The sequence below is a fragment of the Rhinatrema bivittatum genome, chromosome 10 (genome assembly GCF_901001135.1).
Source record: "Rhinatrema bivittatum chromosome 10, aRhiBiv1.1, whole genome shotgun sequence".
In the NCBI taxonomy this organism is placed as follows: Eukaryota; Metazoa; Chordata; class Amphibia; order Gymnophiona; family Rhinatrematidae; genus Rhinatrema; species Rhinatrema bivittatum.
The window spans coordinates 74247741-74273167 of record NC_042624.1 but is presented as its reverse complement, the minus strand read 5'-3'; the positions used below and the strand labels follow the sequence as shown (position 1 = coordinate 74273167).

General features: G+C 42.3%; 1 protein-coding gene across 1 annotated transcript in view; it reads left to right on the top strand.

Annotated features, from left to right (window-relative positions):
* EDEM3 (ER degradation enhancing alpha-mannosidase like protein 3) overlaps positions 1–25427 on the top strand; it is a 93800-nt gene that overhangs the window by 26681 nt on the left and 41692 nt on the right. The window contains exons 5-13 of the mRNA XM_029617611.1: positions 182–294; positions 804–957; positions 1602–1736; positions 11016–11121; positions 13926–14023; positions 16185–16310; positions 17211–17294; positions 20873–20956; positions 23265–23389. Coding sequence (XP_029473471.1) covers positions 182–294; positions 804–957; positions 1602–1736; positions 11016–11121; positions 13926–14023; positions 16185–16310; positions 17211–17294; positions 20873–20956; positions 23265–23389 — 1025 coding nt within the window. The remainder of the gene's footprint in view (positions 1–181; positions 295–803; positions 958–1601; positions 1737–11015; positions 11122–13925; positions 14024–16184; positions 16311–17210; positions 17295–20872; positions 20957–23264; positions 23390–25427) is intronic.

Genomic DNA, 25427 nt, shown 5'->3' with positions numbered 1-25427 from the left:
CAGTTCATCCTAATCAGCCACAGCATAACCGAATTTAAGCACGCTAGGGACAGACACGATGGAGTATGGGTACTGGAGCTTTAATTTTGACAGGATACTTACACCAGCCCTCTTGAGTGGTCCAGATTCAAAGCAAAATGTATTAAAACTTTTTGAAAAAAATAATTCTCTCTTTTTCTAGTTGTTAAATAAAACGAAAGAGTTTGAAGATGCTGCAAGAAAAGTGATAAACGATGTTCAATTGGATAATGATATAGTTGTGTCGGTTTTTGAAACAAACATTAGAGTGCTTGGGTGAGTACTGTTCAGACTTCAGTGAGCATGAATTGGCCTTTCAATCTTAAAAGGCTATTGTGCTATTACAAATTAAATTTTGATATTCTGTCAGGGGCAGAGTGCTTGCCAATGAATCTTCTGGCTTTAAAGCAGTGTTTCACAGTCCTCTCCTGGAGGCACACCTAGCCAGTTGGGTTATCAGGATTGCCACAGTGAGTATGCATGAGATTTGCATACATTGGAGACCCAGTATATGTAAATCCTACTTCATGCATATTCATTACTGATATCCTGAAAACCAGACCGGGTAGGTGTGCCTCCAGGAGAGGGTAGGGAAGCACTGCTCGAAAGTTCGGTGATTCAATACTATTGTCTTGTGTAAACTAGATAGTTCTTTCCAAAACATGAGTTACATATGCTTGAAGGTTTATCTATGGAAAATACGATCATGTGCATGGTACTAAAACGTGTTGCTCTTCTTTTTTTTTTTAACAAAATTAATGTGTGTTGCATTTGCTCTGTTATAGGGGTCTTCTAGGGGGTCACTCTGTGGCAATCATGCTAAAAGAAAAAGGTGAATTTATGCAATGGTACAATGACGAACTTCTTGAAATGGCAAAAGAGCTGGGCTACAAGCTTTTGCCTGCATTTAATACAACCAGTGGCCTTCCCTACCCAAGAGTAAGTTATTTATTCAGAAGACAACCATTTAAGGTCCCATTGTTAGAGTAATAAAAATGCTTAGTCCAAAGCATAGAAAGAATTGTAGGCAATAAAAATATATAATCTTGCTGTGAATTTTCTGCTTTAATGTAACTGTCAGCTATGTTGTATGGCCACTCCCCTAGATGCAGTATGTAGCACAGTTTTATAACAGCATTCTCCCTCTAGAGGGGAAAAACATATTCTAAACATTTATTTTTCCTACTATAAAGTAATGCTGTACACCTAGCAAATAACCTTCAATAATAAACTTGAGTTGGCTGTATTAAAGTAACATGGGGACAACAGCAGAAGAAGACCAGCTGGCCGATCCACTCTGTCCACCCTGCAGAGACACTGAGATACAGAGCAGTATTCTTTTTCACATAGCCGTGTGTGTCCTACAGTCATTTTGTATCTGGTTTCAGCATCTTTCCTGTGCCGCATCTGGAGAAAAATACTTCTCAAGTCATTATAAATCTCAAATACATAATTGGGAGTTGTCCAGTAGAGTTCAGGTCATGCCATGCAGGAAACAGCAATACAGAACAAATGAACATTTCTAGTTTTACCAGTCTAGTAAGCATTGTAAGATGACATTTTCTGGGATTATTTTTGTTTAGATAAACTTAAAATTTGGCATTCAAAGACCGGAAGCCCGAACAGGAACAGAAACGGACACCTGCACAGCCTGTGCTGGCACCCTGATCTTGGAGTTTGCTGCTCTGAGCCGATTCACTGGGACAGCTGTATTTGAGGTTTGCCTCATAGTTTCTATCATCTCTAACTGGTTTCTCAGGATTTGGCAGATTTGCTAGATTTGTCTGACTTTCTTCATAATCTGTTTTCCCTGTTTTTAAAGCAAACGTTCTGTGATAGTTAAGCATGGCTATTGTTAATGGTTTGTAAGAGTATTCATTATACAATATGAGCATAACTTTAGCACGAGTTCCAGAGTAGCTGCACATCAATGATACAGGATACAATATATATAATCTTGCCTACAAGACTCAAACCCCTTCATCAGAGGTAAAGCAAGGTTTCATACTAACTCTCCAGGAAGCTGAAGCAGTTCATCAGATCAACTCGAGGCATATGACCCTTCTTGCAGGACATCAGCAATAGTCATTGGAGCAGGAAGATTAGCTTGGCTTAGAGCTTCAGGACTACATAAGGATGTACATGAAAAACCTGATGGTGTCCATATATGGGGGATCTCCTCTTTGGAGAAAGTGAAAGAAACAATAGACTTGATTAAAGTTGAATGTTCTTCTCGGCTTACATTATCAACAGCAGCAGAATAGCCTTCTTTGTGTAGAAATTCTCAGTACTACCAAAGGCAGTAATTATGTTCAGGAAGGAAATATTAATGTTTCTTCTTTCTGAAATCCTGCCCTTCCAGAGAGAATGAGCAAGCACAAACCAAATCTTTTCAGCTATCTCAAAGCAAACCAGAATTTTTGACTCCCCAGTAGGGAGAAAAATCCAGCATTTCATTCCTGCACGGTCTTTGCAGTGGGGTACTGTTTACATTTCAGATCCCCCACCCCACCCCAAAACAGTCCTCTAGTTGCAGATAAAATCATGCTTCTCCAGCAGGAGCTCTCCACCCTCCTCCACTGCAGTAGAACCTGTTCCATAACAGGAAAAGATCATAGGTTTCTAATCAGAGGAAGTCCTAATTCCAGAAAAGACAAGAGGACTTCATCCCATGTTGGACCTCAGAAACCTCATCAAGCATCTCAAGAAAAGGAGTTCATCTGGAACTTTTCTAAGCATCATCCTCCCCTAATTAGAAACCAATGACTTGTTGCGTACCCTGGATCTGAATGATCCCTGCATACACGGACAGACCAATTCGTAAGAATTTCAGGGAAATTCAGTGTTTCACTATCGGGTATCACGGTTTTCCTTTTGGCCTCTCCTTGGCTCCCAAAGTTTTCATGAAATGCTTTGCAGTAATTGATGCTCATTTTAAGGCTGCACGATGTATTTATTTTTCCCTACCTTGATGACTGACTCATAGCAGGCCGAACCAATCTGTGGGTCTAGTTCTCTATACTTTGTACGGTGGAAACCATTCAGTCACTGGGTTTCATCATCTGTCTTCCAAAATCCAAAATGAAACTCTGTCAAGTAATTAACTTTGTAGGAGTCCATCTGGAATCAACACAGATGAGCTTTTCTTCCTTAACAAATAAATGCCTTGATGAGCATAATCCTGACACTCTCTGACTGAAGACAAGTCACAGCCAGCTGTTTACGCAGATGTTGGTTTACCTGGCATTAACAATTTATAGCACTCTTTTCTCTCACCTTCCCAAGAGATAAGTTTAATATTCCAGTGGAACCAACAATCCCAACCACTGTTTCACAAGGGGCAAATATCCATCACTCTCATTAATTCTGTTACATGGTGGTTAAATCCTTCCTGACCTCTGTTTCTAGAAGCAGTAACCATAGATGCTTCCGGTCAGGACTGGAGAGCTCATTTCAACCACTTATGTTTTCAAAGAACCTGGATACCAATAGAAAAATTACTTTACATGAACCATCAAGAATTGTCATCTTTAATGCTTTCAAATTATTCAGTTCCTGGTTACGGCACAAAGTAACCATAAATGGCCATGTTCTACATCAACAAACAGGGAGGCACAGGCTCCTTCAGCCTTTATCAGGAAGCCTGTAAGATCTGGAAATAGGCAATTTCTTGAAGAATTCTTATTCAAGCTATCTATAATCCGGGAAGAGAAAATCGGATAGCTGACAAATTAAGTTGCCTATTGCTGCCACATGAATGATCTTTGGATGGTTGAGTAGCTTGAACAGTTCCAATTCTGGGGTACCCTGGTCAGAGAACTATTTGCAGCTCATTAAACAACCAACTTTCAGCATCCAGCTCCTGGATACCAGAGAAGGGCAGACTTAACAGCAGATGGGACTGCTGTTAACCCCTTCCCCCACTTCAGTTCCTTTTATAACCAAAGCACTTCAGAAGAAGGGAAAAGGGTCAAATGATTTTTAATAGACCCATTTTGGCTTTGCCAAGTTTGGTTTCCATGGCTGCAACACTTAGCTGTTCAACATCTGGTAAAATTGTGCATATTCTCATCTGTGATCACAAAGAGCAACAAGAATTGTCTACATCTCAACCTTCTCTTGTCTCTGATTGCATGGGTGTTGAAAGCAAGTTAATATCCTCTCTGAAGTGGGCAGATTTCTCCTAGCATCTAGAAAATGTTCAATGAGAAGATGTTATAACCTCAAATAGAAAAGTTTCACTATTTGGTGCTGTGCTCTTCAAGGCCTCTTTCCTGTTCATACCCGGATCAGTCTAGACTCCTGGGGATTATGCCTTCCTTTCAACAGATGGGGACAAAGTTTTACTGGCACTGACATATAACCCGGAGTGCCACCTGCAGTCGCTCAGTATTTCTCTCTCTCCAGCAGATGGTAGAGGTGCAATCCTGAAAATAGATAAATAAATAGATAACAAAGAGGGAGAAGAGAATGAAGAATTTTGTTGGTGTCACTCACTGGAGGTTGTTAGGCCCTGGTAGGGTTATCCCTTCTGGTGTTGAGGGGAGCGAGCAGGGGGTCGGGGACCCTTCTCTGCCTCGGCTTTTCGCCGCCGGAGGGTGATTAGCTGGTGGGGCCAGTTCCCTTCCCCCAGGAGAACAGGTGGAATCCGGCAGCTCTTTAGTAAGGGAAGTACCCTTTCCTTTCTCTGTCTTATTAAAGTTTAAAAAAAAAAAAAGCTTATTTGAAGGTATCCCTTTTAATACTTTTGGCACATGCAATTCTGAATATAAATGTAACTCGTTCACCAGGTTTTCCTCATCCTGTGTAAAAGGTGGTGTGGCTATTTGAAACTATTCAGACCCCTTTTGGCTCGCACTTGTTCTGTTTGACATAACATGCTTTTCTTACTTGGTTTAATTATCAATGAACTGTATAAAAGCAAGCACAGAAACTGGTTTGGGGTAGTATTTGGTTGGAAAGAGTGTACACGAGCATATTGTCAAGAGTTCTTGGATATGTTTTACTGTGGGCTGCTTCAGACTATCTTCCAGTATATTGCGGCTCCGTATGTTGCAGTAAATGAACAAAATGACTCACTGAAACTAAAAGGCCAAGTAGTTTCTGGAGAAAAGGCAAAATATTTAACTAAAGGAAAAATCTAGTGTTTAAGAAGATCTAGTTAACACTTTTATTTATTTTTTAATGCCATGACTCCTGACTAGGAATTCAGACATAGGAGCCTTTGTAATAAAACTTGTGCTGAAAAAGTTGAGTGTGGGCATGCAAAAAATGAACGTGCCTGCTAAAAAGCGTGCTTTTTTTTTCTCCTTGGCCCCGCTATTAAATTTGGTCCTTCGTGGCCTCTGCGATTCGCTGTTTGAGCCTATCAAGCGGGCCATCTTGAAGGACTTAACCCTCAAAATGGTTTTCCTCGTGGCTATTTGTTCAGCGCGACGTGTTTCCGAAATACAGGCATTGTCTTGTAGGGAACTGTTTTTACGTATATCGGATTAGGGAGTGTCCCTGCGGATGGTACCCTCCTTTTTGCCTAAGGTAGTTTCGACTTTCCATGTCAATCAGTCGGTGGAATTACCATCCTTTTCAGACTAGGATATCCGATCCTCTCACGGGTGAGAGTTGCGACAATTGGATGTCTGTAGGACCCTTTTAAAGTATTTGGAGGTAACTAATGATTTTCGTCGGTCGGATCATCTTTTTGCCTTGTGGAATGGTTCAAAGAAGAGATATAAGGCTTCCAAAACTACCATTGCCCGTTGGCTAAAGCAGTAGTTCTCAACCTTTTCCCCATCGTGACACACCTGACAGGCCACGCTCACATATGTGACACACTACTCATTACAATTCACGGCGGAAATAAAAAGTAAAGGTCCGGTAATTATTTTTTTTGTTTAAAATGACACAAGGAATAGATACATATTCTGTCTGAACAGAAATTGCATAAATAGTAAACAACCCACACCAAAACAGCACCAATTTCCAGCACTTAAACAGTAACCACCTTACCTAAGAAAAGGCAACACTGAAAATATTACACCAGGCCTTAAGACACCAATACATCTCCTATTAGGAAAACGGACCAAGTCAGGCTGCTATAGAGCCCTACACAGAAACTACACGCCAGCAGAAAAACCTCACCTGAATTACATGTGCTGACCCCCACCTAACAAAGAATAAAGAGACTAAAACTCATAACTAGAAGCATGCAGACAAAAACTGAATTGGAAACTGCAACAAGCCAGAGTCTCTGTATGCAGTGTAACAAAGGAAAAAAGAAACATCACCCATCCTTTAAAACAAATCAAGAAATATAAAATCAGTAGCAGTAAAACCATACTAACAAAAAGAATAGATTATTTCGAAACAGCTGATGAGTGGAATATCCAATAATTAAAAACTCAAATAAAACATTTCTAGATACCAATAAAATATTTCAAAATAGCAGACACAAAGACCCAGTAATGAAAAATAAAGATACAACATTTTTTTTGCTGTGCATACCTGGGAACATTTGATATTCAGGTGTCCTGAGATTGTTTTGAATTAGCAGGAGGAGGGGTGGTTTGCTTGGAACTTTCTCCTCTCTCTCTGTCACATACCAGAGCTCTCTCTCATACTGGCTCTCAATTACACACCTATACACACATGCTCTCAGTCACTCACATATACCCATGCTTTTTCTCTTACCTATATAGGCTCTTAATTACACACTTACACACATGCTGTCTATCTTTTCAGGCTTACACACACAGGCTTTCAATCACACACATACATGCTGTCTTTTTCTCTCACACACAGACTCTCATTCAACATGCTTACAAACATGCTCGCTCTCTTTCTCTCATTTACACACAGGCTCTCAATCTCATACTGACATGCTCTCTCACCTAAACCAGCTCTCAATCACACACAGACACACATGCTCTCTCTTTTCTCTCATTTACACACAGGCTCTCAATCACATACTGACATGCTCTCTCACCTAAACCAGCTCTCAATCACACACAGACACACATGCTCTCTCTCTTATTTACACACAAAGGATCTCAATCATACACACATACTCTTTCACACAAACAGGTTTTCAATCACAAACTTACACATACAGGTTCCCAATGGTAAATTTACATTCATGCTCTCTCTCTCTCACAGGCAGGCTCTCAATCACAGACATACTCTCTTTCACATGTACAGGCTCTCAATCATTCACATACATGCTATCTCACTCACACACAGGATCTCAAACACACATGCTTGCTTGCTCATTCACTCTCTCTCTCTCCGGAACTAGCGGCAGCAGCAGCCTCCTCCCAACCTTAACCTCCTTCATTTTCAGCCCTCGCAGAGCAAGGAGTCCCATCGGCCGTGGGGGTTGCTGTTCTTCTTCATTTTTCTCTGAGCCGCGCTGCTCATTCCTCCGGCCGCGCCTCTCTTCTGTTCTTCGGGCCGACGCTGACTACACTAGCATGGTCTCTTCTTCCCGCGCACGCACCCGCTGCTCACCACTTCCTCTTCTGGGCCGCGGGGGGGGGGCGGGAAGAAGAGACCAATCTGGTGCCGCTGACTCCAGTCCGGGCGGAGGAGGACCGGGGAGCAGCCAGGTCAGCGGGGGACCGGGAAGTGTGGCGACACACTTGTGTGTTCTTGGCGACACACCAGTTGAGAACCACTGGGCTAAAGGATGCTATTGCTTCCACGTACATATGTCGCAGGCGACCTGTCCCCGACGGTCTCAAGACTCATTCTCTAGGCTCTCAGGCGGCATTATGGGCTGAAAGCCAATGTGTTTCGCCTCAGGAAATTTGCAGAGCAGCTACTTGGAAGTCATTGCACATGTTTGCTAAAGACTATAGGTTGGATGTCCGGGATCCGGCTGCAGATTCTTTTGGCAGCAGTGTGCTTCCAGCGGGACTCTCTGGGTCCCACCCCTTTTAAGGCGGCTCGGGTACATCCCAGCAGTCTGGACTGATCCGGGTACGTACAGGGAAAGGAAAATGAGTTTCTTACCTGATAATTTCTAAATCCAAAAGGGACTACTATGCAAAAGGGACTACTATGCAACCAACTACTATGGTTGCAACCAACTACTATGCAACCAACTACTATGCAACCAACTACTAAAGGGACTACTATGCAACCAACTACTATGCAAAAGGGACTACTATGCAACCAAGATTCACCACTTAATCTTCGACGCAAAAGCCCTCTTCGCCTATGTCTCCAATCTCACCCAAATCATCCCACAGGAGATTCCCAACGACCTAGCACAATCCAAAGCTGAAGAACTTGCTCTTCATTTTCACAACAAAGTCAACAGCCTTCTAACTCATCTGCCTTCTAATCCCACCGACCCTGCTCTTTACCAGTCTCTTCAACAGTCATCCCTCAACAACAATGGTCTGGAAACACTTGAACCCATCTCTATCTTAGAGATACAAACTCTTATAAGAAGAATGAAACCTTCCTCCCATCCTTTGGATACTATCCCCACCAAACTGCTCCTGGCCATCCCTGACTCCATCGCTAAAACATTGTCGGACATCATAAACTGCTCACTCTCCCAAGGACTATATCCTGACGACCTCAAATTGGCCTCCATCAAACCTCTACTCAAGAAACCCAACTTGGATCCTAAAGACCCCAACAACTTCCATCCTATCGCCAATCTTCCATTCATAGCCAAGATTCTAGAAAAAGTTGTCAATACTCAACTCTCCGAATACATAGAAGAAAACAAAATCCTATTCCAATCACAATACGGATTTCGCAAATCACTGAACACAGAATCCCTCCTCATCTCCATGTCTGACTTCATATTAATGGGCCTTGACAAAGGCCAATCCTTCCTCTTAATTCTACTGGACCTATCAGCCGCCTTTGATACGGTCAATCATTCCATTCTCACTTCCATTCTGGCTTCTATAGGTATCTCAGGCACCGCTCTCTCATGGTTTAAATCTTTTCTCTCCAACAGAGGCTTCAAGGTTAAGATACAGAACAAAGAATCTTCACGAATGGACGCATCCATAGGAGTCCCTCAGGGCTCCTCACTGTCACCTACACTCTTTAACATTTATCTTTTACCTATCTGCCAACTCCTCTCCAACCTTAACCTCAAACATTTCCTCTACGCAGACGACATCCAGATCGTGATACCCATTAAAGAATCCTACACAAAAACATTGGTTCACTGGGAAAACTGCCTCTTCGAAATTAAACATCTCCTGGCTAACCTAAACCTAGTTTTAAACTCCTCTAAAACAGAACTGCTTGTCATCTCCCCAGATAACAATGCCATCTCTAATCCTCCAACTATCCCAACTACTACACAGGTGAGAGATCTAGGAGTATTAATTGATAACCGGATGAACCTTAAAGCTTCCATCAACAGAACCACCAAGGACTGTTTCCACAAACTCCAAGTTCTGAAAAGAATTAGACCACTCTTCCACACTCAGGACTTCAGAACCATTCTACAAGCCATCATTTTTTCTAAGATCGATTACTGTAACTCTATCCTTCTGGGCCTACCTTCCTCCTATACTAGACCCCTCCAGATGTTACAAAACGCTGCGGCAAGATTACTGACAAACTCCAGGAGGAGGGACCATATATCTCCAATCCTAAAAGATCTCCACTGGTTGCCTGTTCACTTTAGAATCCTCTACAAATCTCTTTCCATAATATACAAAACCATCCATCAACTCACCCCACTCGACTTACAAGTCCCATTCCAAATTTATAACTCCTCCAGACCAACAAGAGACACACTCAGAGGATCTCTTCAAGTGCCCCCAGCCAAAACTACCAAACACATTACCTTGAGAGATCGGGCCTTTTCAACAGCCGGCCCCCTTCTATGGAACTCCATCCCACCGGACCTTAGACAGGAGCCCAGCCTCCCAACCTTCAGGAAGAGACTCAAGACCTGGCTGTTTAAAAAAGCTTTCCCGGACACCGATTAATTCTATTCAGCCAGATTCTACCACTTCCACATGTAAAAATGTTATTACTAATGTAAATACCTATACCTAATGTTATTCTCTCCCTTTTCTTCTCTCCTCCCAGTTCTATTACCTTGTTATTTGTAACTGCTTCCTTCTACACAAATAGGTTATTGAATTGTTCACTGTACACCCCTGTTATATGTAAACCGGCATGATGTGTTTGCAACATGAATGCCGGTATATAAAAATTTTAAATAAATAAATAAATAAATAATTTTCGTTCCTGTAGTACCAAGGATCAGTCCAGACGCCCGCCCGGGTAGGTTTCTTGCAGGAGAGTCCGCTCGTTTTCTTGTCATATCTCTGTTGGTTTCTTATTGCAGTTGTAGTTCAGCAAGTTTTTGCTTAAAAAAAACAAAACAAGAGGAACAAGTTTCATGGTATTTTTTTTAAAGTATCCTTACTTGATCTAGTCATTGGTTGTTTAAAAAAAAAAAACCACACAGGATGAGATGTTTCATTCTGCTTTGATATTGATTATACCGAGGGATCGCAGGTGGCACACCGGTATATCTAGGGGGTGCTTTTCAGCTTTTCTCTGACTCCATCTGCTGGAAGGGAGGCATAACCCAGCAGTCTGGACTGATCCTTGGTACTACAGGAACGAAAATTATCAGGTAAGAAACTAATTTTCCTATGAAATTCCGCCATTTGCACACAGACATCTATCTGGGTCTCTCTTAATGGGCACAGTAAGGCCTTCCTGCATAGTTCACTGTTTTGAGTATGCATATGAGGGCTTTCACTTGCATCTAAGGTTTATGCATAGGCCTGATAGTGCATGGTGATAACAAATGCTGACCTAATCACAATTGATGCTGTTTCTTATCTGCTTTGCAAAGATGCATAAGCTCTGGCACCCACACGTTTATAAGTACTGTTAAAGGCAGTCCCTTAAACAGCATAACTATTTCTGTGGCATTGTACAGAGACCTATGTTATGTTGCATGAAAGACCTGAAAACCCCTGCATCTTGTATTTCTTTTACAGGAATATGCACGGAAGGCTCTTGATTTTCTCTGGGAGAAACGACAGCGTAGCAGTAACCTAGTGGGAGTTACTATTAACATTCATACTGGAGACTGGGTTCGCAAAGGTGTGTGTGTCCTTCAGATCAAGACACGCTAAACAAAATATTTCAAACTGGCAAAAAAAAAAAAAAAAGTAAAACTAAAATGTCTTCATGTTCTTTCCAGGGGCAATTTTCAAACTGCCTGTGTGTCTGCAAAGTCCATGGGTACCTTTGGTCTTTACCCCAGCTTTCAAAATGAAAGTACACGAGTACTTTCGCTTCTGTAATATAAACTGTGTAGATTTGGAAAGGCAATGTACGTGCGACCTCCGGAGCGCCAGTGGGCGTGCCCATGCAGTGGGGCCCTGTATGTACGTTTAGCCGGGCTGAGGCTGGCTAGTTTTCAGAAGCCCTTTTTAGCTGTCTAAATGGCTTCTGAAAATTGCCCTCTGTGTTTTACTGTTTTCTGCAGGGTCCATCTTTATGGAAACATCTTCATGCCAGCCTAATTTTCAGGGTGTCAATAGGTTATGCACAAGAAAACAAGATGAGAAAAATGATAAAGAAGAAACAGTGAAATTCCCTGCTCTCTTTTTTTTTTTTGATTTCTGTATATAATACATACCATTGCCGGCAGACTTGAGAAGAGGCAGTGGGTGTCCAGTAGCTACTGTGAAAACTGATTTGACTTGCGATTTTTAGCAACTTTTCCAGAGGAAATAAGGTTTATGATATTGCCTTTTGTCTCTCTCTAACTCCTCCCTCCCCCCCCCCCCAAAAAAAATCCAAAACTTTTGGCCTCAATATTCAAAACTGAGCAGCTGTGTAAGATAGCCAGGTAAGAGTTATCCAGTGAACCTTCATGGGATATTCAGCAGCATGATTGTTGATTATGCTGCTAAATATCCCCATCAAAATTGCCACGTAATAAGTTATATCCAGTTAAGTTAGACCAGGTCTGAGGCAGGTATAAATTATCCATTTAACTTAACTGGATAAGGCCGAATATCAACACGTATCCAGTTAAGTTAACCTGATAAGTAGCCCTGCTCCAATCCATCCATAAGAACATAAGAAATGCCATACTGGGTCAGACCAAAGGTCCATCAAGCCCAGTATCTTGTTTCCAAGACACAAGTACCTGGCAAGTACCCAAACATTAGATAGATCACAAGCTACTATTGCTTATTAATTACCATCATAGCAGTTTCTGGATTTATCCTCTATGAACTTATCCAAACCTTTTTTAAACCCAGTTACACTAACTGCTGTAACCACATCCTCTGGCAATGAATTCCAGAGCTTAACTATGCAGAGAGTGAAAAATAATTTTCTTTGATTTGTTTTAAATGAGCTACTTGCTAACTTCATGGAGTGCCTCCTAGTCCTTCTATTATCTGATGGGCCGATACAGTACAGTGCGCTCCGCGCACTGTTAACCTGCCATTGGACACGCGTTTTCCCTTACCCCTTATTCAGTAAGGGGCGGAAAACGTGGGTCCAACCCGCCAAACCTAATAGCGCGCGCGATTCAGTAAGTAAAATGTGCAGCCAAGCTGCACATTTTACTTTCAGAAATTAGCGCCTACCCAAAGGTAGGCGCTAATTTCTTCGAGCACCGGGAAAGTGCACAGAAAAGCAGTAAAAACTGCTTTTCTGTGCACCCTCCGACTTAATATCTTGGCGATATCCAGTTAAGTTAGACCAGCTCTGAGGCAAGTATAAATTATCCATTTAACTTAACTGGCGATATTAAGTCTGAGGTCCTGAAGGGTAAAAAAAAAAAAAAATTTTGAAGTCTGCCAGCGGCTGTCTGGTCGAAAACCGGACGCTCAATTTTGCCGGCGTCCGGTTTCCGAGCCCGTGGCTGTCAGCGGGCTCGAGAACAGACGCCGGCAAAATTGAGCGTTGGCTGTCAAACCCACTGACAGCCACCGCTCCGGGCCAAAAGGAGGCGCTAGGGACGCGCTAGAGTCCCTAGCGCCTCCTTTTGTCCGTTTCTACCGCCGGGCCTAATTTAAATACTGAATTACGCGTGCTGGGAGAGCGGGCATTCGTCCGCTTTCCTGCGGACTTTACTGAATCGGCCCTAAAGAGAGTAAATGACTGATTTACATTAACTTGTTCAAGTCCTTTCATTATTTGTAGACCTCTATCATATCCCCCCCTCAGTTGCCTTCTCCAAACTGAACAACCCTAACTTCTTTAGCCTTCCCTCATAGGGCAGCCATTCCAAGCCCCATCATTTTTGGTCGCCCTTCTCTGCACTTTCTCCAGTGCAGCTATATCCTTTTTGAGAAGCGGTGACCAGAACTGCACACAGTATTCAAGGTGCAGTCTCACCATGGAGCGATACAGAGGCATTCTGACATCCTTCCATTGCCTGGCCCCAAGATATCGACTATCTACTTAGCCAGATAAATACTTATTTGGCTAAGTAGCAATCGCTGAATGTAGCCAGATATTCAGCAGCCGCCACTTAGCCAGATAAGTCGCTTTTTATCCAGCTAAGTAGCACTGAATATCAGCCTGTTTTGTGTTTAGTGCCCTATACACACCAAATTTTCAGTACACATGGGGATGTTGACAGGGATATTGTTTTGTATTTACACATATGCGTGGATCCATTAATGCTGCGTGGAACATCTAGTAGTAATAGGTGGCAATCTGGCTACCAACTTTCAGAAGGATTTCTGACACACATCCAGTTGCAGGAGCTACTGACACCTGCATCCGTTTTCACCAATAGATGTTTATGTGGCTAGCAACATCTGAGGGGTTTCTGGCACCCTGGGATTTCTTTCTTTGTTTTGTTTTGTTTTTTTAAAAGAAATTTGTGACATGTTTTCAGCAGTTTAGTGGTAATGTATTCTGTTTGCTTTTTCTAGACAGTGGAGTTGGAGCAGGAATAGATTCTTATTATGAATATTTACTGAAAGCCTATGTGTTGCTTGGCGATGACAGTTTTCTAGAAAGATTTAACACAGTAAGTTTGTTTTTCTACCTTTATTGTCCATATATCAAGTTTTGTCTATAGACGATCTGTTTTTAAATTGTAGAAATAATGGGTTGGGGGTTGATAAGTAGCGGGAAGCTTCAGGATGCGTGCTTTCTACTGGGAGCTCTTGTTTGAATTCAGCTCATTCTGTGGAGTTTCTAACCTCTTTACTACTACGATAAACATTTATATAGCACTGCAGGATGTATATAGCACTGTAGGGGCACATAGAGATAGTCACTGCTCTGTTTGCAATCTGATCAAGACAAAGGGCAGACACACACGAGGTTTCATGAACTCCCTTATAGAAATGGTCTAAAATAACAAGGCCATCTTTAGGGAGAACCAGTTTTAGGATTTAAAGTTGGCTCAGAAGGTGGGAGTTTAGGCAGGATTTAAATGCCTTCTAAAAGTCTGTATAAGAAAAACAGGCAGTAGGATGGGTGGACTTGGGGCAGGGAGGGAGGGAGGGAAATTAGTAGGACAGAATCACAATCATTTTCATGCAGAAATCTGTATATAATCGGCTTAGGCTGGGAGCCTGTTGGTTACCTGCGGGGGATGCACATGCATGCCCTGCTGAGGTGTATCCCTGCATGGCTTCGGCAGTTGCAGCGTCTTGCAGGCCAGAAACAGGAAGTCAAGGAGGGAGGATACAGTGCAGCACTAGAGAGACGCCACCCTGAAAGAAGTCGCCCGTGCACAATCCCTGCAAAATCCGTGAGAGTGAAGGGTGGTAGAGGAGGCCGGAGCTCAAGAGGAAAGTGATTGGGGGGGAGTGCTAATTCCAGGCTTGGCAGGGCACAAATAGTATCTGGTGAGTCCTCAACAGGTGACAGCTGGTACTAGTAAAACATTTTGAAATAATTCAGTTAGCAGGTAGAACAAAGTGTGCAGCCATTTTATTTAGTTCCTGAGGAGAATTAACAGGTGAATTTTAAAAGGAGTTATGCAAAAGGAGTGTTCCAAAACCTTTTACCCACGTTAAGTGCACTTAACATTGGTAAAACCTATTGACAGTTCAATAGCATATACTGTAGATATTTTCAAAAGCCCACTCACAAGGGTAAAGTGCATTTATCCATGTAAAACCCAGTCTTAAGCGAGTAAATGTATTTTAAAATTTGGTGCCATGGGTTTAAAGGCTTTGAAAGCCGCTTCCCCGTGTGTGTAAGCTGATGGAAGCATTATTGTGCAGCTCCCTCAGCACAAGCGTTTATGGTGATTCACACCAAGAAGAACTATTGCACAAAGCTGAAGAGGTGCACTCTGGGAAGGAGAGCTGTAAATGCAGGGGGCGTGGCCATAATTAAAGGGCACAGTTTCTATTCCAAAAGTGTGGACACATTTGAAAATATTATTAACACAAGGAAAGAAAGAAGAGAAATAGTGAGAGAAGAAGTAAGAGAGCCTTCGTAACAGGGAAGTTGCTGCTTTGAGCCATCTAGATAGCACTTTAAAAAGCCGAAGTTTAATCTTCACAGTTGTTGTGATAAATATAATTTATTTCGAGATAAGACAAAGTACAAAGTGAAATCCAGAGGTAACATCAGAAGTATACATTAATGGGCTCTCTGAAGATTCTCTTACAAATGTCTGATAATAACTTTTCGTGGCTCTCCTGACTCTGGAGAGGAGATGGGGGAAGGGTGCAGAACATGCTTTGGTGTTGTGGTAATCGTGTAACACCCTTATCTTGGGCAGAACTGTAATAGGCGCTTCTCATAGCCTGGTTTGCAAAATGTACTCTGAGAACTTCTGTTCCTGTTTCTAAAATCTGAATATAAAAATATTCTACAGCGTACTTAGGGCCATCAACTGATATTATTAGATTGAGTATCATGCCTATCCTGCATACAAACTCTTCTTTGGGGGAATGGTAATGAATTGGTCCATTATACATATAAGGAAAAAAATCTGATTGCATATTTATGGGGTTTTTTTGTTTTTACTTTTATAAGTGATCAAATGTGGCATAATATAAAATCTGTAGGTGTTGTGTACTATATTACTAGGTGGAGCAAACAGGAGCGCTCCGTTTCTCTTTAATAACTGGTGCAAGGTGTTCTCTGATATAGCGTGAGAGACCCGTACAGAGCCTGTTGCCTGTGTCTGATGCCGCAGAGATGCGTTGTTCATTTCTCTTTAGCATTATGATGCCATAATGAGATACATCAGCCAGCCACCTCTTCTGCTGGATGTGCACATTCACAAACCAATGCTGACTGCTCGCACTTGGATGGACGCTTTGCTGGCTTTCTTTCCTGGTCTACAGGTAAGAGGTGTAAGAAGATGCAGTTCAAGGGCTGCTGTTAGTGACATTTTTGTGTATACTGAGAATGTGAAAATATACCTTTTACTGGTATTCAATGAGGGGAAAAAAGCTGAGGACATTTTCTCTGTTTTAGCATTGAGAGGCAGGAAAGACAAATAAGAGTTGGGTCTAGAAAGGCTATAAAGTCCAGCCCCACTGTGAAAACCTTATGTGCAGACCCCGACAGAAAGGCAAAGAATCTTTCTAAATATTGGCATTTTGCAGTCAGATTCAGCCTTGGGGGAAGTTTCCTATCCATTTCTGATCACATGAGTTCACATGCTTGCTTGTGGTTAGCATGAGAGGCAGAGAGTTAATTTAAAGCCTTAACTTCAGAGAAAATGCATTCTGTTTCTGTGTTGGCTGAATTAGAAATGGGCCTCTCCTGAGTCCCAGTGTTGCTATCCCTGTTTGAGTTCAAAACTGTTCTACAGTATATTATTTATTGCTGGAAGTGCACTGCAGCGAGGGAATTCTGTCACTATAGCCTATAATATCACAGACAAGGCAATGTTTAAAAGCCATTTACCCTAGGAAGTGCTGATTTACCAGGTAAAAGAGATTCTTGAAACTGTCCACCCTCCGTGTTGCTAGAAGTACATGCATTGTTTCCACATTTCAGTATTTTTCCTTGGAGAAAAGCACCCACAGAGAAAGCAGAGATCTGCAGGTTGTTTTTCCTGAGACAGAGTTCAACAGGAAAGTTTGCTTGTGTTTTTCCCTTTCAAAATTTAGTGCAAAGCCCACAGGTAGAATACATGTGGCCTTTGCAGCTATGCAAGTACATTTTTTTTAAAATCAATTAAGTACTTTCTTAAATGATTTTGCATTTGTGCTTAATTTTCTTTCTTTGATTTCTAGGTATTGAAAGGTGACATTAGACCTGCTATAGAGACACATGAGATGTTGTACCAGGTCATAAAAAAGCATAATTTCCTTCCGGAGGTAAGGCAGGAGAAGTCCCAAGAGCCAACCTGACTTTGTAAGAATGAAACATAAAAAGCTTTCTTATAGCAGTGATAGTAGAAACTTTTTGTCCTTTTCTGTTCCGGTGAACACTAATTTGGTGTGTAGGCAGAATTTCTGCTGCATTTTCATTTTGCTGTTGAAGTTTCTGCCTGAGGGGATGAGAGAAAATTAACCTCTTTCTCCGTAGACAAGCAGGACAGTAATCAGCCACACAAACAGGCAACGTCATCTGATGGTACCAAGATGGAAAAATGCTCTGAGCTTAGAAAAGAACAAGAAATCGCAGCTATGTCTCCTCAGACTTGTTTTATTTTGTTCATGAAAAAGGATGCATTTTTGTTCTTTTCAGCCGCAAGTTTTTGCTTTCAGTTTATTTTCTTAATTTTTTTTATTTTAATTTCTTCATCTAGCATTTTCGTATTTTTATTTTCTCATTTTCTCATATCTCCCAAAGCAATTTTTTTTTCTATTAAAGTTTTGAAAATTGAGTTCAACTTAGCTTCAGCTCTAATTCTAGTGGCGGACAAGAAAAAATGTCCCAGATGTTCATGAACATTGCATCTGTTTAGGACCGTAGCATGAGTTCCCTAACTAGCTGTCTGTGCCCGAATATCTCCCAGGGATATAAAATTCAGGCGTCTCACTCTAGGAACATTTGAGTTCTCCTCCATCTTCTGGAGCAATGAAAAGGAAACTGCCATCAGCTGAGGAATGGCTGCTTCAAGCAGAAAGGTCCAGAGTCCTCTCATGCTAAGTGCCATGACTCTGAAGTCTTGGCTTGGGCATTATTCCCCCCTCTGTTAAAGAAGGAGAGAAACTGCGCTTTTCAGCTCAGAAGTTGGTAGCCGACCAGTTGAGCGCGCGCTCTGCACCGATGATTCCTCGGCACACGGAATTAAGATGCACTTTACTCCTTGGTATAGAAATCTCGCCAGCACCATTGACAAGTAAAGGAACCATATTCTTATTGGCACTATCTACTTCTCAGAGCTGAGACCCTGATAACATCACCAACCAATTAAAAAAACTGAATTAATTTGGAATTTAAACCAGCCTTGTCAATTTTGGTTCAGAATCAGATAGCTCTTCCAGTGGGATTACTTCCCCTAGTGTGGAGCATAATTCCTTCCTGAGAAAAATGTCTTGATTTTGCCAAAAATTACTCTGACGTTGCTGGTTCTCCATCTCATTGATCTCAGTCTCCTGTTTTGGATCTAAGGCCCTGAAACTCAGTCTACTTTTCTGTGTTATCAAGCCAGGCAAGGTACCATGCAGTCTGATCTGCAATTTAAGTCTCAAGGTTTCTCTTTGTCTAAGGATAGGACAACATCAGAAGACCCACCTATAATAATGCTGGACACTTTAAGAAGGCTCACAGTCATGTGATTCTCTCATATCATTCTGTTTGAAAAAACTACCAGCCTTCCAACAGACCCCTCTCCTCAACTTCCCAGAAGTAAATCTCTGATAGATGTTATATCCAGCTTTTCTTAAAAAAATGGCTATGACAGTTCCATCTACCTTGCAGAATTTAAGGAAGATATATTTGATATCTTAAAATATAACTACATTCAAGACAAGTAGTGGCAGTTTCACTGCATAGTTCTACAAGAATGTGGCAAAAGCCATTATCTACTCTACCTATAGCAGAGAAGTTGGATCTTTAAATTTAAAAAAAAAAAAAAAGTGCAACTTTGTCCTTGTCATCAAAGGTACAATGCCCACATGAGTCAGTGGTACTGGAATTGGCTTTGAAGAAAGCAAAGTGTTTAAAAAGTCAACCCCTTCGGTAAGAATACTAATTTATTGGACGATATCTACACTTTCACTGCTCATTGTTGCCTAGAAATTTCTTCATGTCAAGATAGCAAGTTTGGCCAAGATAGTAAAGACCTCTTCAGTCTCCCATCTCAGATATTTACAAGGTAGCTGTGCAGCCACGCATGGGCCACCGTTCTGTGTCTCCACCTCACTTCGCACAACATCTGCTTCCAAGATCCCCAAGACGTAGCTCCATAGAAGTCATGCAACAAATCTTGGCTGTTCTATCTGGCTTCTTTTCTTCTCTTCATCCAGAAGTCAGTCCTCCAAGATTTAACATTCCAAGTTCAGAATTTCACAAGTTACACAAAGAACCAGTTTCTCTGCAAACCACTCAGCACGCTCCAAGACAAAGCCTGAGAAGTCTGGAGTCACTGGAGGCTTCCCCTGATCAAGAAGAGGAGGCAAAGGCCAGATTCCCATCCTCCATACCAATCACCTTCGTTGTCTCAGACCTCTTCTACTGGTCTCACTTCTGATGAACCAGAAAACCTTCCAGAACACATCTCCCCACCTGAGGATCTTACATATCCTAAATTTGTGGAGAAGATGGGAACCATGCTTAATGTGGTGATCCGAAAGATCCCAGACCCTCGTAAAGATGTTTTTGGGCTCTTAAAAATACTAGATGTTCCTTCTGAGCCAGTGGCTTTACCTCCTCATTCACTACTGGAGCCAGTCCTCTTCAAATCCTAAAAATCTCCTCAATCCAACTTGCCTGTAGCTAGGAAGCTGTACCTGAAATACTGCCTTAAAAAATCTGTGTTATAGCCCAGTTCACCTCCCACACACTTTAGTAGTGGTTGAGTCTGCTATAAGGAAGGCAAAGAAGTTGAAGCTCCATGCCATCTCTCCTCCAGGAAAAGACAATAAGATACTTAGACGACTTTGCTAAAAAGATCTTTCAAAGCTTGATGCTTACTTCTTGTATCGAGCAACACCAATTTTATATGTTGCAATACATATATGATTGCCAACAACTCCTAAAGCCTTTTGTGTGCTCTGACACAGGCGAGCAGATCACTTCTCAACCATTAATTGACCTTGAGGAAGGAATCCATCTCCTCTGCTCTGTCTGCGAAGCATTTGAGACTACCTCCAGAGACTCAGCATCCGCATCTTGGCTGTGTGTGAGATCAAGCTATGATAAACTAGCAGATCTCCCTTGTCTAGGTGATAACTTCTTTGGCGATAAGCCCCGTGAAACAGCATAAATTAAGGAACAAAACATAGCAGTGTAATCCCTCACTTTAACAGGCAACCATTCTACTACTTTTAAACGCCCATTCTCGCAGTACAAAAAAAATGTACTATCCACGGAAATCCTGTAGGCAATGCACGCAATATAGACCTACTACTTATCAGCAGCCTCGTCTTCAAATTCTGCAAACACGGAGCACGCCCATGGGATCATAGGCAACAAAAGCCCCCTCAGCAAACTACCCTCAAAAGTCAAACAGGGTTTTTGAAGGAGGCCATGCCGCAGCCAGTGACGCCAAACACAACCTCTGTCACCCCAGTAGGGGTCAGACTCTCCAATCATTGGGAAGCATGATCCAAAATTATTTATTCATTTATTTTAACATGTTTTGTATACCGTATATTCGGTTTTGCCATCATAACAGTTCCAAAATAAAAATTTACATTATACAAAAAATAAATAAATTCATGCTTAGTATCTGTGAGACCCAAGACTATAATGACTATTATGTTGCTTTCCTTCCTTTCTTTAGGCTTTTACTACAGATTTCAGAGTTCACTGGGCTCAGCATCCCTTGCGGCCAGAGTTTGCTGAAAGTACCTATTTCTTATATAAAGTAAGTGTTTCCTTTAATAATTTAATATTTAGCTCCAGCTGGATTTATGTGGTACAAATCCTAGTTCTGTGACCTACTGTTATCACTTATACTACTAAATAAAAATCTACTTTATAGTCTGGGCTCAGTAGGAACAAAGGCATCTCAGCTAGGAAAATGTTTGTATTGTGGTTCGTGTTTTACGGAATAGTCGGACCTAGCTCCACTGAACTTTGTGTGGAGGTAGGTTCTGGGGGGGGATATCTGACTTTTTCACTTTTCAGGTTCCCATTTGGTGAATGATTTGGAGCAGTGCAAAGCTATTTGTTTTCTCATTAAGTAATGTGTGTGTGTGTGACTCCCCTTAATAACTATGAAACAGATGAACTTAGCCGCACCAGACTTTATGTGGAGGTAGGTCCTTTTGGGGACTTCAAACTTTTCCACTTTCCAAATTTGGTGAGTGATTCGGGGGTGGGTGGCAGGGGGGTGGGGAAGAGGACAGGAGCAACGCTGGCATTCTTTTTAAAAAGGAATGGCATGGGAGTTGGGGCGGGGGGATTTGAGCTGGGACTATGAATAGCATGCTTTCTATTTGTTTCTGTTCTGTCTGTACTTTTAAGAGTCTGTTTAGTATTTTGAGCAAGGGCATTATATCTGTAAGCCATTTCTACTGTGTGGTTACTATGAAACGTGCAGGCAGAGGAATGGACTTGTTCAGCACAGTTATTGCAGGATAAGCGTGCAACATAATGGTTACTAGTAACATAGGGGCCGATGAAATTGGTATACATTTTCTGTGTATATATATATATATTTTTTTTTTTTTGTAGTGCACGCTGCAAAAGCAGGCGCTTCCACGGGATGTAATAAGGGGCAGCATGCAGATTAGATGTGTGTAAAAAATTGTGTGCAAAACCAAATACACGCACAAATACCTCTATAAGCCCCGATGCAGAAAGCCGCGGTAAAAACCCGCACTATATTAGGAGCAATTGAAAAAATGCTGCAGACTCATGATGGGTATTTCTAACTTACTGCTGATTACATCAGCCTCACTTTATTCAAAGATAAACTATTCCAGCTCCTATTGGCCCTTTTACTCCAATTCTGGCATTGGTGTGGTGGTGTGTCTGTACAGCCTTTTCCTCACCGGATGCCCAGGGCCGCTTAGCATGGATCAGCCCCATCGGGAGAGAGCAGGAACTGGAACAGCAGACGGACCAGTGATCTCTGGGATGCCCGGAGCCACAGCTGCCAACGTGTCAGGAGCGATCGCTCAGCAAACCCCGGGTGCCCAGTGAGGAAAAGGCTGCATGGACACACAGCCTAGCATCAGAGAACTATTCAAGAAATGAAGGGAGTTTAAAGTAGCTCAATAAAGCTTTGCCAGCAATGGAGTCAAAGAACTTACAGACAGGCGCTTTCACTTAACTCCTACCCTGACCCAGCTGCTAAAAAAGTCGCTTAAAAATCCCTGCACTAACTGATCTCCCTACTAGCCCAGCTCTCTGCATAGCCCATGAATAGATAATTACCTCCTTTACATGGCATTTGCATGCACTTGCACAAAGCCTGCCTTGAGTTATTGCGCGAATATGTATGCATGTTTTTTCCACACTAAGCACGGAAAATCCCGCATAATTAACCATGCAAAAACCTGAGGCAGGTTTTGCACGGTTTATTACATCGGCCCCATATGTAGTAACTCTTCTATGTGGCTACTATGAAATGTGCAGGTAGAAGAATGGACTTGTTCAGCGCAGTTATTCCAGCATAAATGTTGTCCATAATGATTAATAGTGAAATACAGTCTCTTTTAGCCATCTAAAGCAGCACAACAGTTCAGCTAAGCCAAAATGTCCCCCTTGCCTCTGATAGTATAACATTGAAATGTGGCACTATATTCTCATGGTAGCAAAATAAACTTTGTCGGGGGTAGGGGGTGGTTTGTTTTTTGGGGTTTTTTTTGCAATCATTCTCTTCTAACGCTATTGTAGTTTGTCACTGTACATAGCCAAGAAGAATACTTTGACATAGCAGACTTTTGGATGAGTTAAAATTACATGCTGCTTTAGTATAATTTCTGACTGGATAGATGATGCTTACAATGATTTATAGCCCTAATTCACCAATTCACTCTGACACAAAGAGCGCACAAACTATATGCAAGATGGGCAATGAGAGGGGGAATAATATGGAATTTAAATAGTGATGACAAACCTGTAATATAGAGATTTCAAGAGAGGGAGTTTAAGGCAGTGACATTTCAAACAAAATATTTTGTATAGAGATTTGATTTTACAGCAAAACATTCCATGTTTAACAGGCTACAGGAGACCCATACTACCTGGAAGTAGGGAAAACTCTCATAGACAATCTAAATAAATACACCCGGGTACCCTGTGGGTTCGCTGCTGTCAAGGATGTTCGTACTGGAAGCCATGAAGACAGGTAACAATTCTCTCTAAACTGTTTTTAAGCAAAACTAAAGGAAAATTGGTTCTTACCTGTTAATTTTCATTCCTGTAGTACCAAGGATCAGTCCCCATCTGCTGGAAGGGAGACACAACCCAGCAGTCTGGACTGATCCTGGTACGTACAGGGAAATAGCATTTTGAAAAAATGTACCTTGTACTAGCTAAATGTTAATCTCTTGACCACGGAGATATCCATCATACTCTAGTGAACTTCTGTTCATGCTTTGGCTCCTTTTGCCTTTTATCTGTCTAAAACTGCTTTAGGTCTCTAGCTCAGTGAATGCATATAGCATAAAACTTCTATTGCATGACATGCCTGGAAAGAAATAATTCAAACATGGTAGTTCAGGAGCAGGTCTGTACAGCAAAAGACTAACCTCAAAATGAAAATGCTGGCCAACAAACTAAAGTTCCCTGTATGTACCCAGATCAGTCCAGAATCCTGAGTTTTGCCTCCCTGCCAGCAGATGAAGACAGAGAAAGTTTCACTGACACTTTACATAACCCAGTGTACCACCTGCAGTCCCTCAGTATTTCTTTGTCTTCAGCAGATGGTAGATGTATAAAACCTGCAGTCTAGCGAGAGAAAGAAAGGGTGTTGTGAGGTCCTGGAGGGCCCCCCCCCCGGTTTGAGGTGGACAAGCAGGGGGTCGGTGACCCTTCTAATAGCTTGGTCTGGAGGTCCATGGGGGTGAACATCTGGTGGTTCAGATCCCTCATCCCCTACGAGACAGCAGTGGAACTTGCTGGCAGTTCTGCACTGCAAGCCCAGTGGTGCAGGGAAGGATCCCTTTTATACAGTTTGTCCTGGGCTGGGTTGCTAAAGTTTGGCAAAAGCAAACTGATATAGCCAGTGTTCTGGCTCTTTTCTGATCTGCCATGCGGCCTGTGCTCCTGGAACCTGAACCTCTGCACCAAAAGAAAGTATTGGTTTCTATGTATCTTTATTTGTTCTCGGAGAATAAAAATAAAAAAGAGAGAGAACAAGAAACTTGATGGAGGAATCTACAGCAGTGAAGTTCTGGGGGGGGGGGGGGGGGAGAAGCTACCTCAGCAGCTCGGGGAGCTCAGCAATGAGGATTTTCAGCAGCTTCTCTGCCTGCAGAGGAGACCAGATGTTGGCTCCATGGCGCTGAGGGACTGTTCCCCTGCTTGCCGTTGAGGTGCTGCTGGTGGTGTGGGGAGGAATAGTGTGTGTGCACAGCATCAGCGTTCAGAAGGGGGGGGGGGGGGTATCTGCGTCAAGCATGACTGAACAGGTAGAACAAGCCTCACGGGTGACAGGATCTAGCACTGAGGCTTTCCCCATCAGTGTGGAAACAGCGGCATTTTTGATTCCCTAGCAGCTCTGGCAGGCGAGGCAGGGTAATCCCCTCCTCAACTATCACCAGTGGTTTTCTGTCCTGCAGAGGTGCAGAGAGGCACTTGCACTAAGGAGGAGTCTCTGGTTCTGGTAGAAGTTTCGTGCTGGTTTTAATTTGCTTATGCGCAAAGCATGTTTAGCAAGATGCTGGCTGTTGGGAATGTTGGATCATGAGACATCGGAGGATTCTGATTGGGAATTGACTTTCTTACTTCTAGAAGAGGAAGAAGTTTCATATAATTGAAAGCCGCTTTGGACTCTGCTCAGATTTTTTTCTTTTTTCACAGAGATGTCTTGCTGAGTCTGTTGGCGCAGGCCCTGAACACGCTTAATGTGGCCGGAGATCAGTTTTAAGTTAAGCATTCTGTTTCTTTCCCTCCCTTTATCCAGTTCAAGAGATATTGGATTTAAAAAAGGTAAATGCAACTCTCAAGGTTCCTCATTTACGTATGGAAACTCTGAGATCCAACTCTGAGGTCTGTCATGTTCTTGGTATCTCTTGCCTTGATAGAGGCATATCTACATAACCAACAGGCCGGAGTACCAGAGATTCCTGAGGTTCATGGTCCTAAGCGACAATGTTTGGTTTCGAGCCCTTCCCTTCGGCTGGCAACGGCTCCACATGCTTTCACCAAGGTGATGGTGGTGG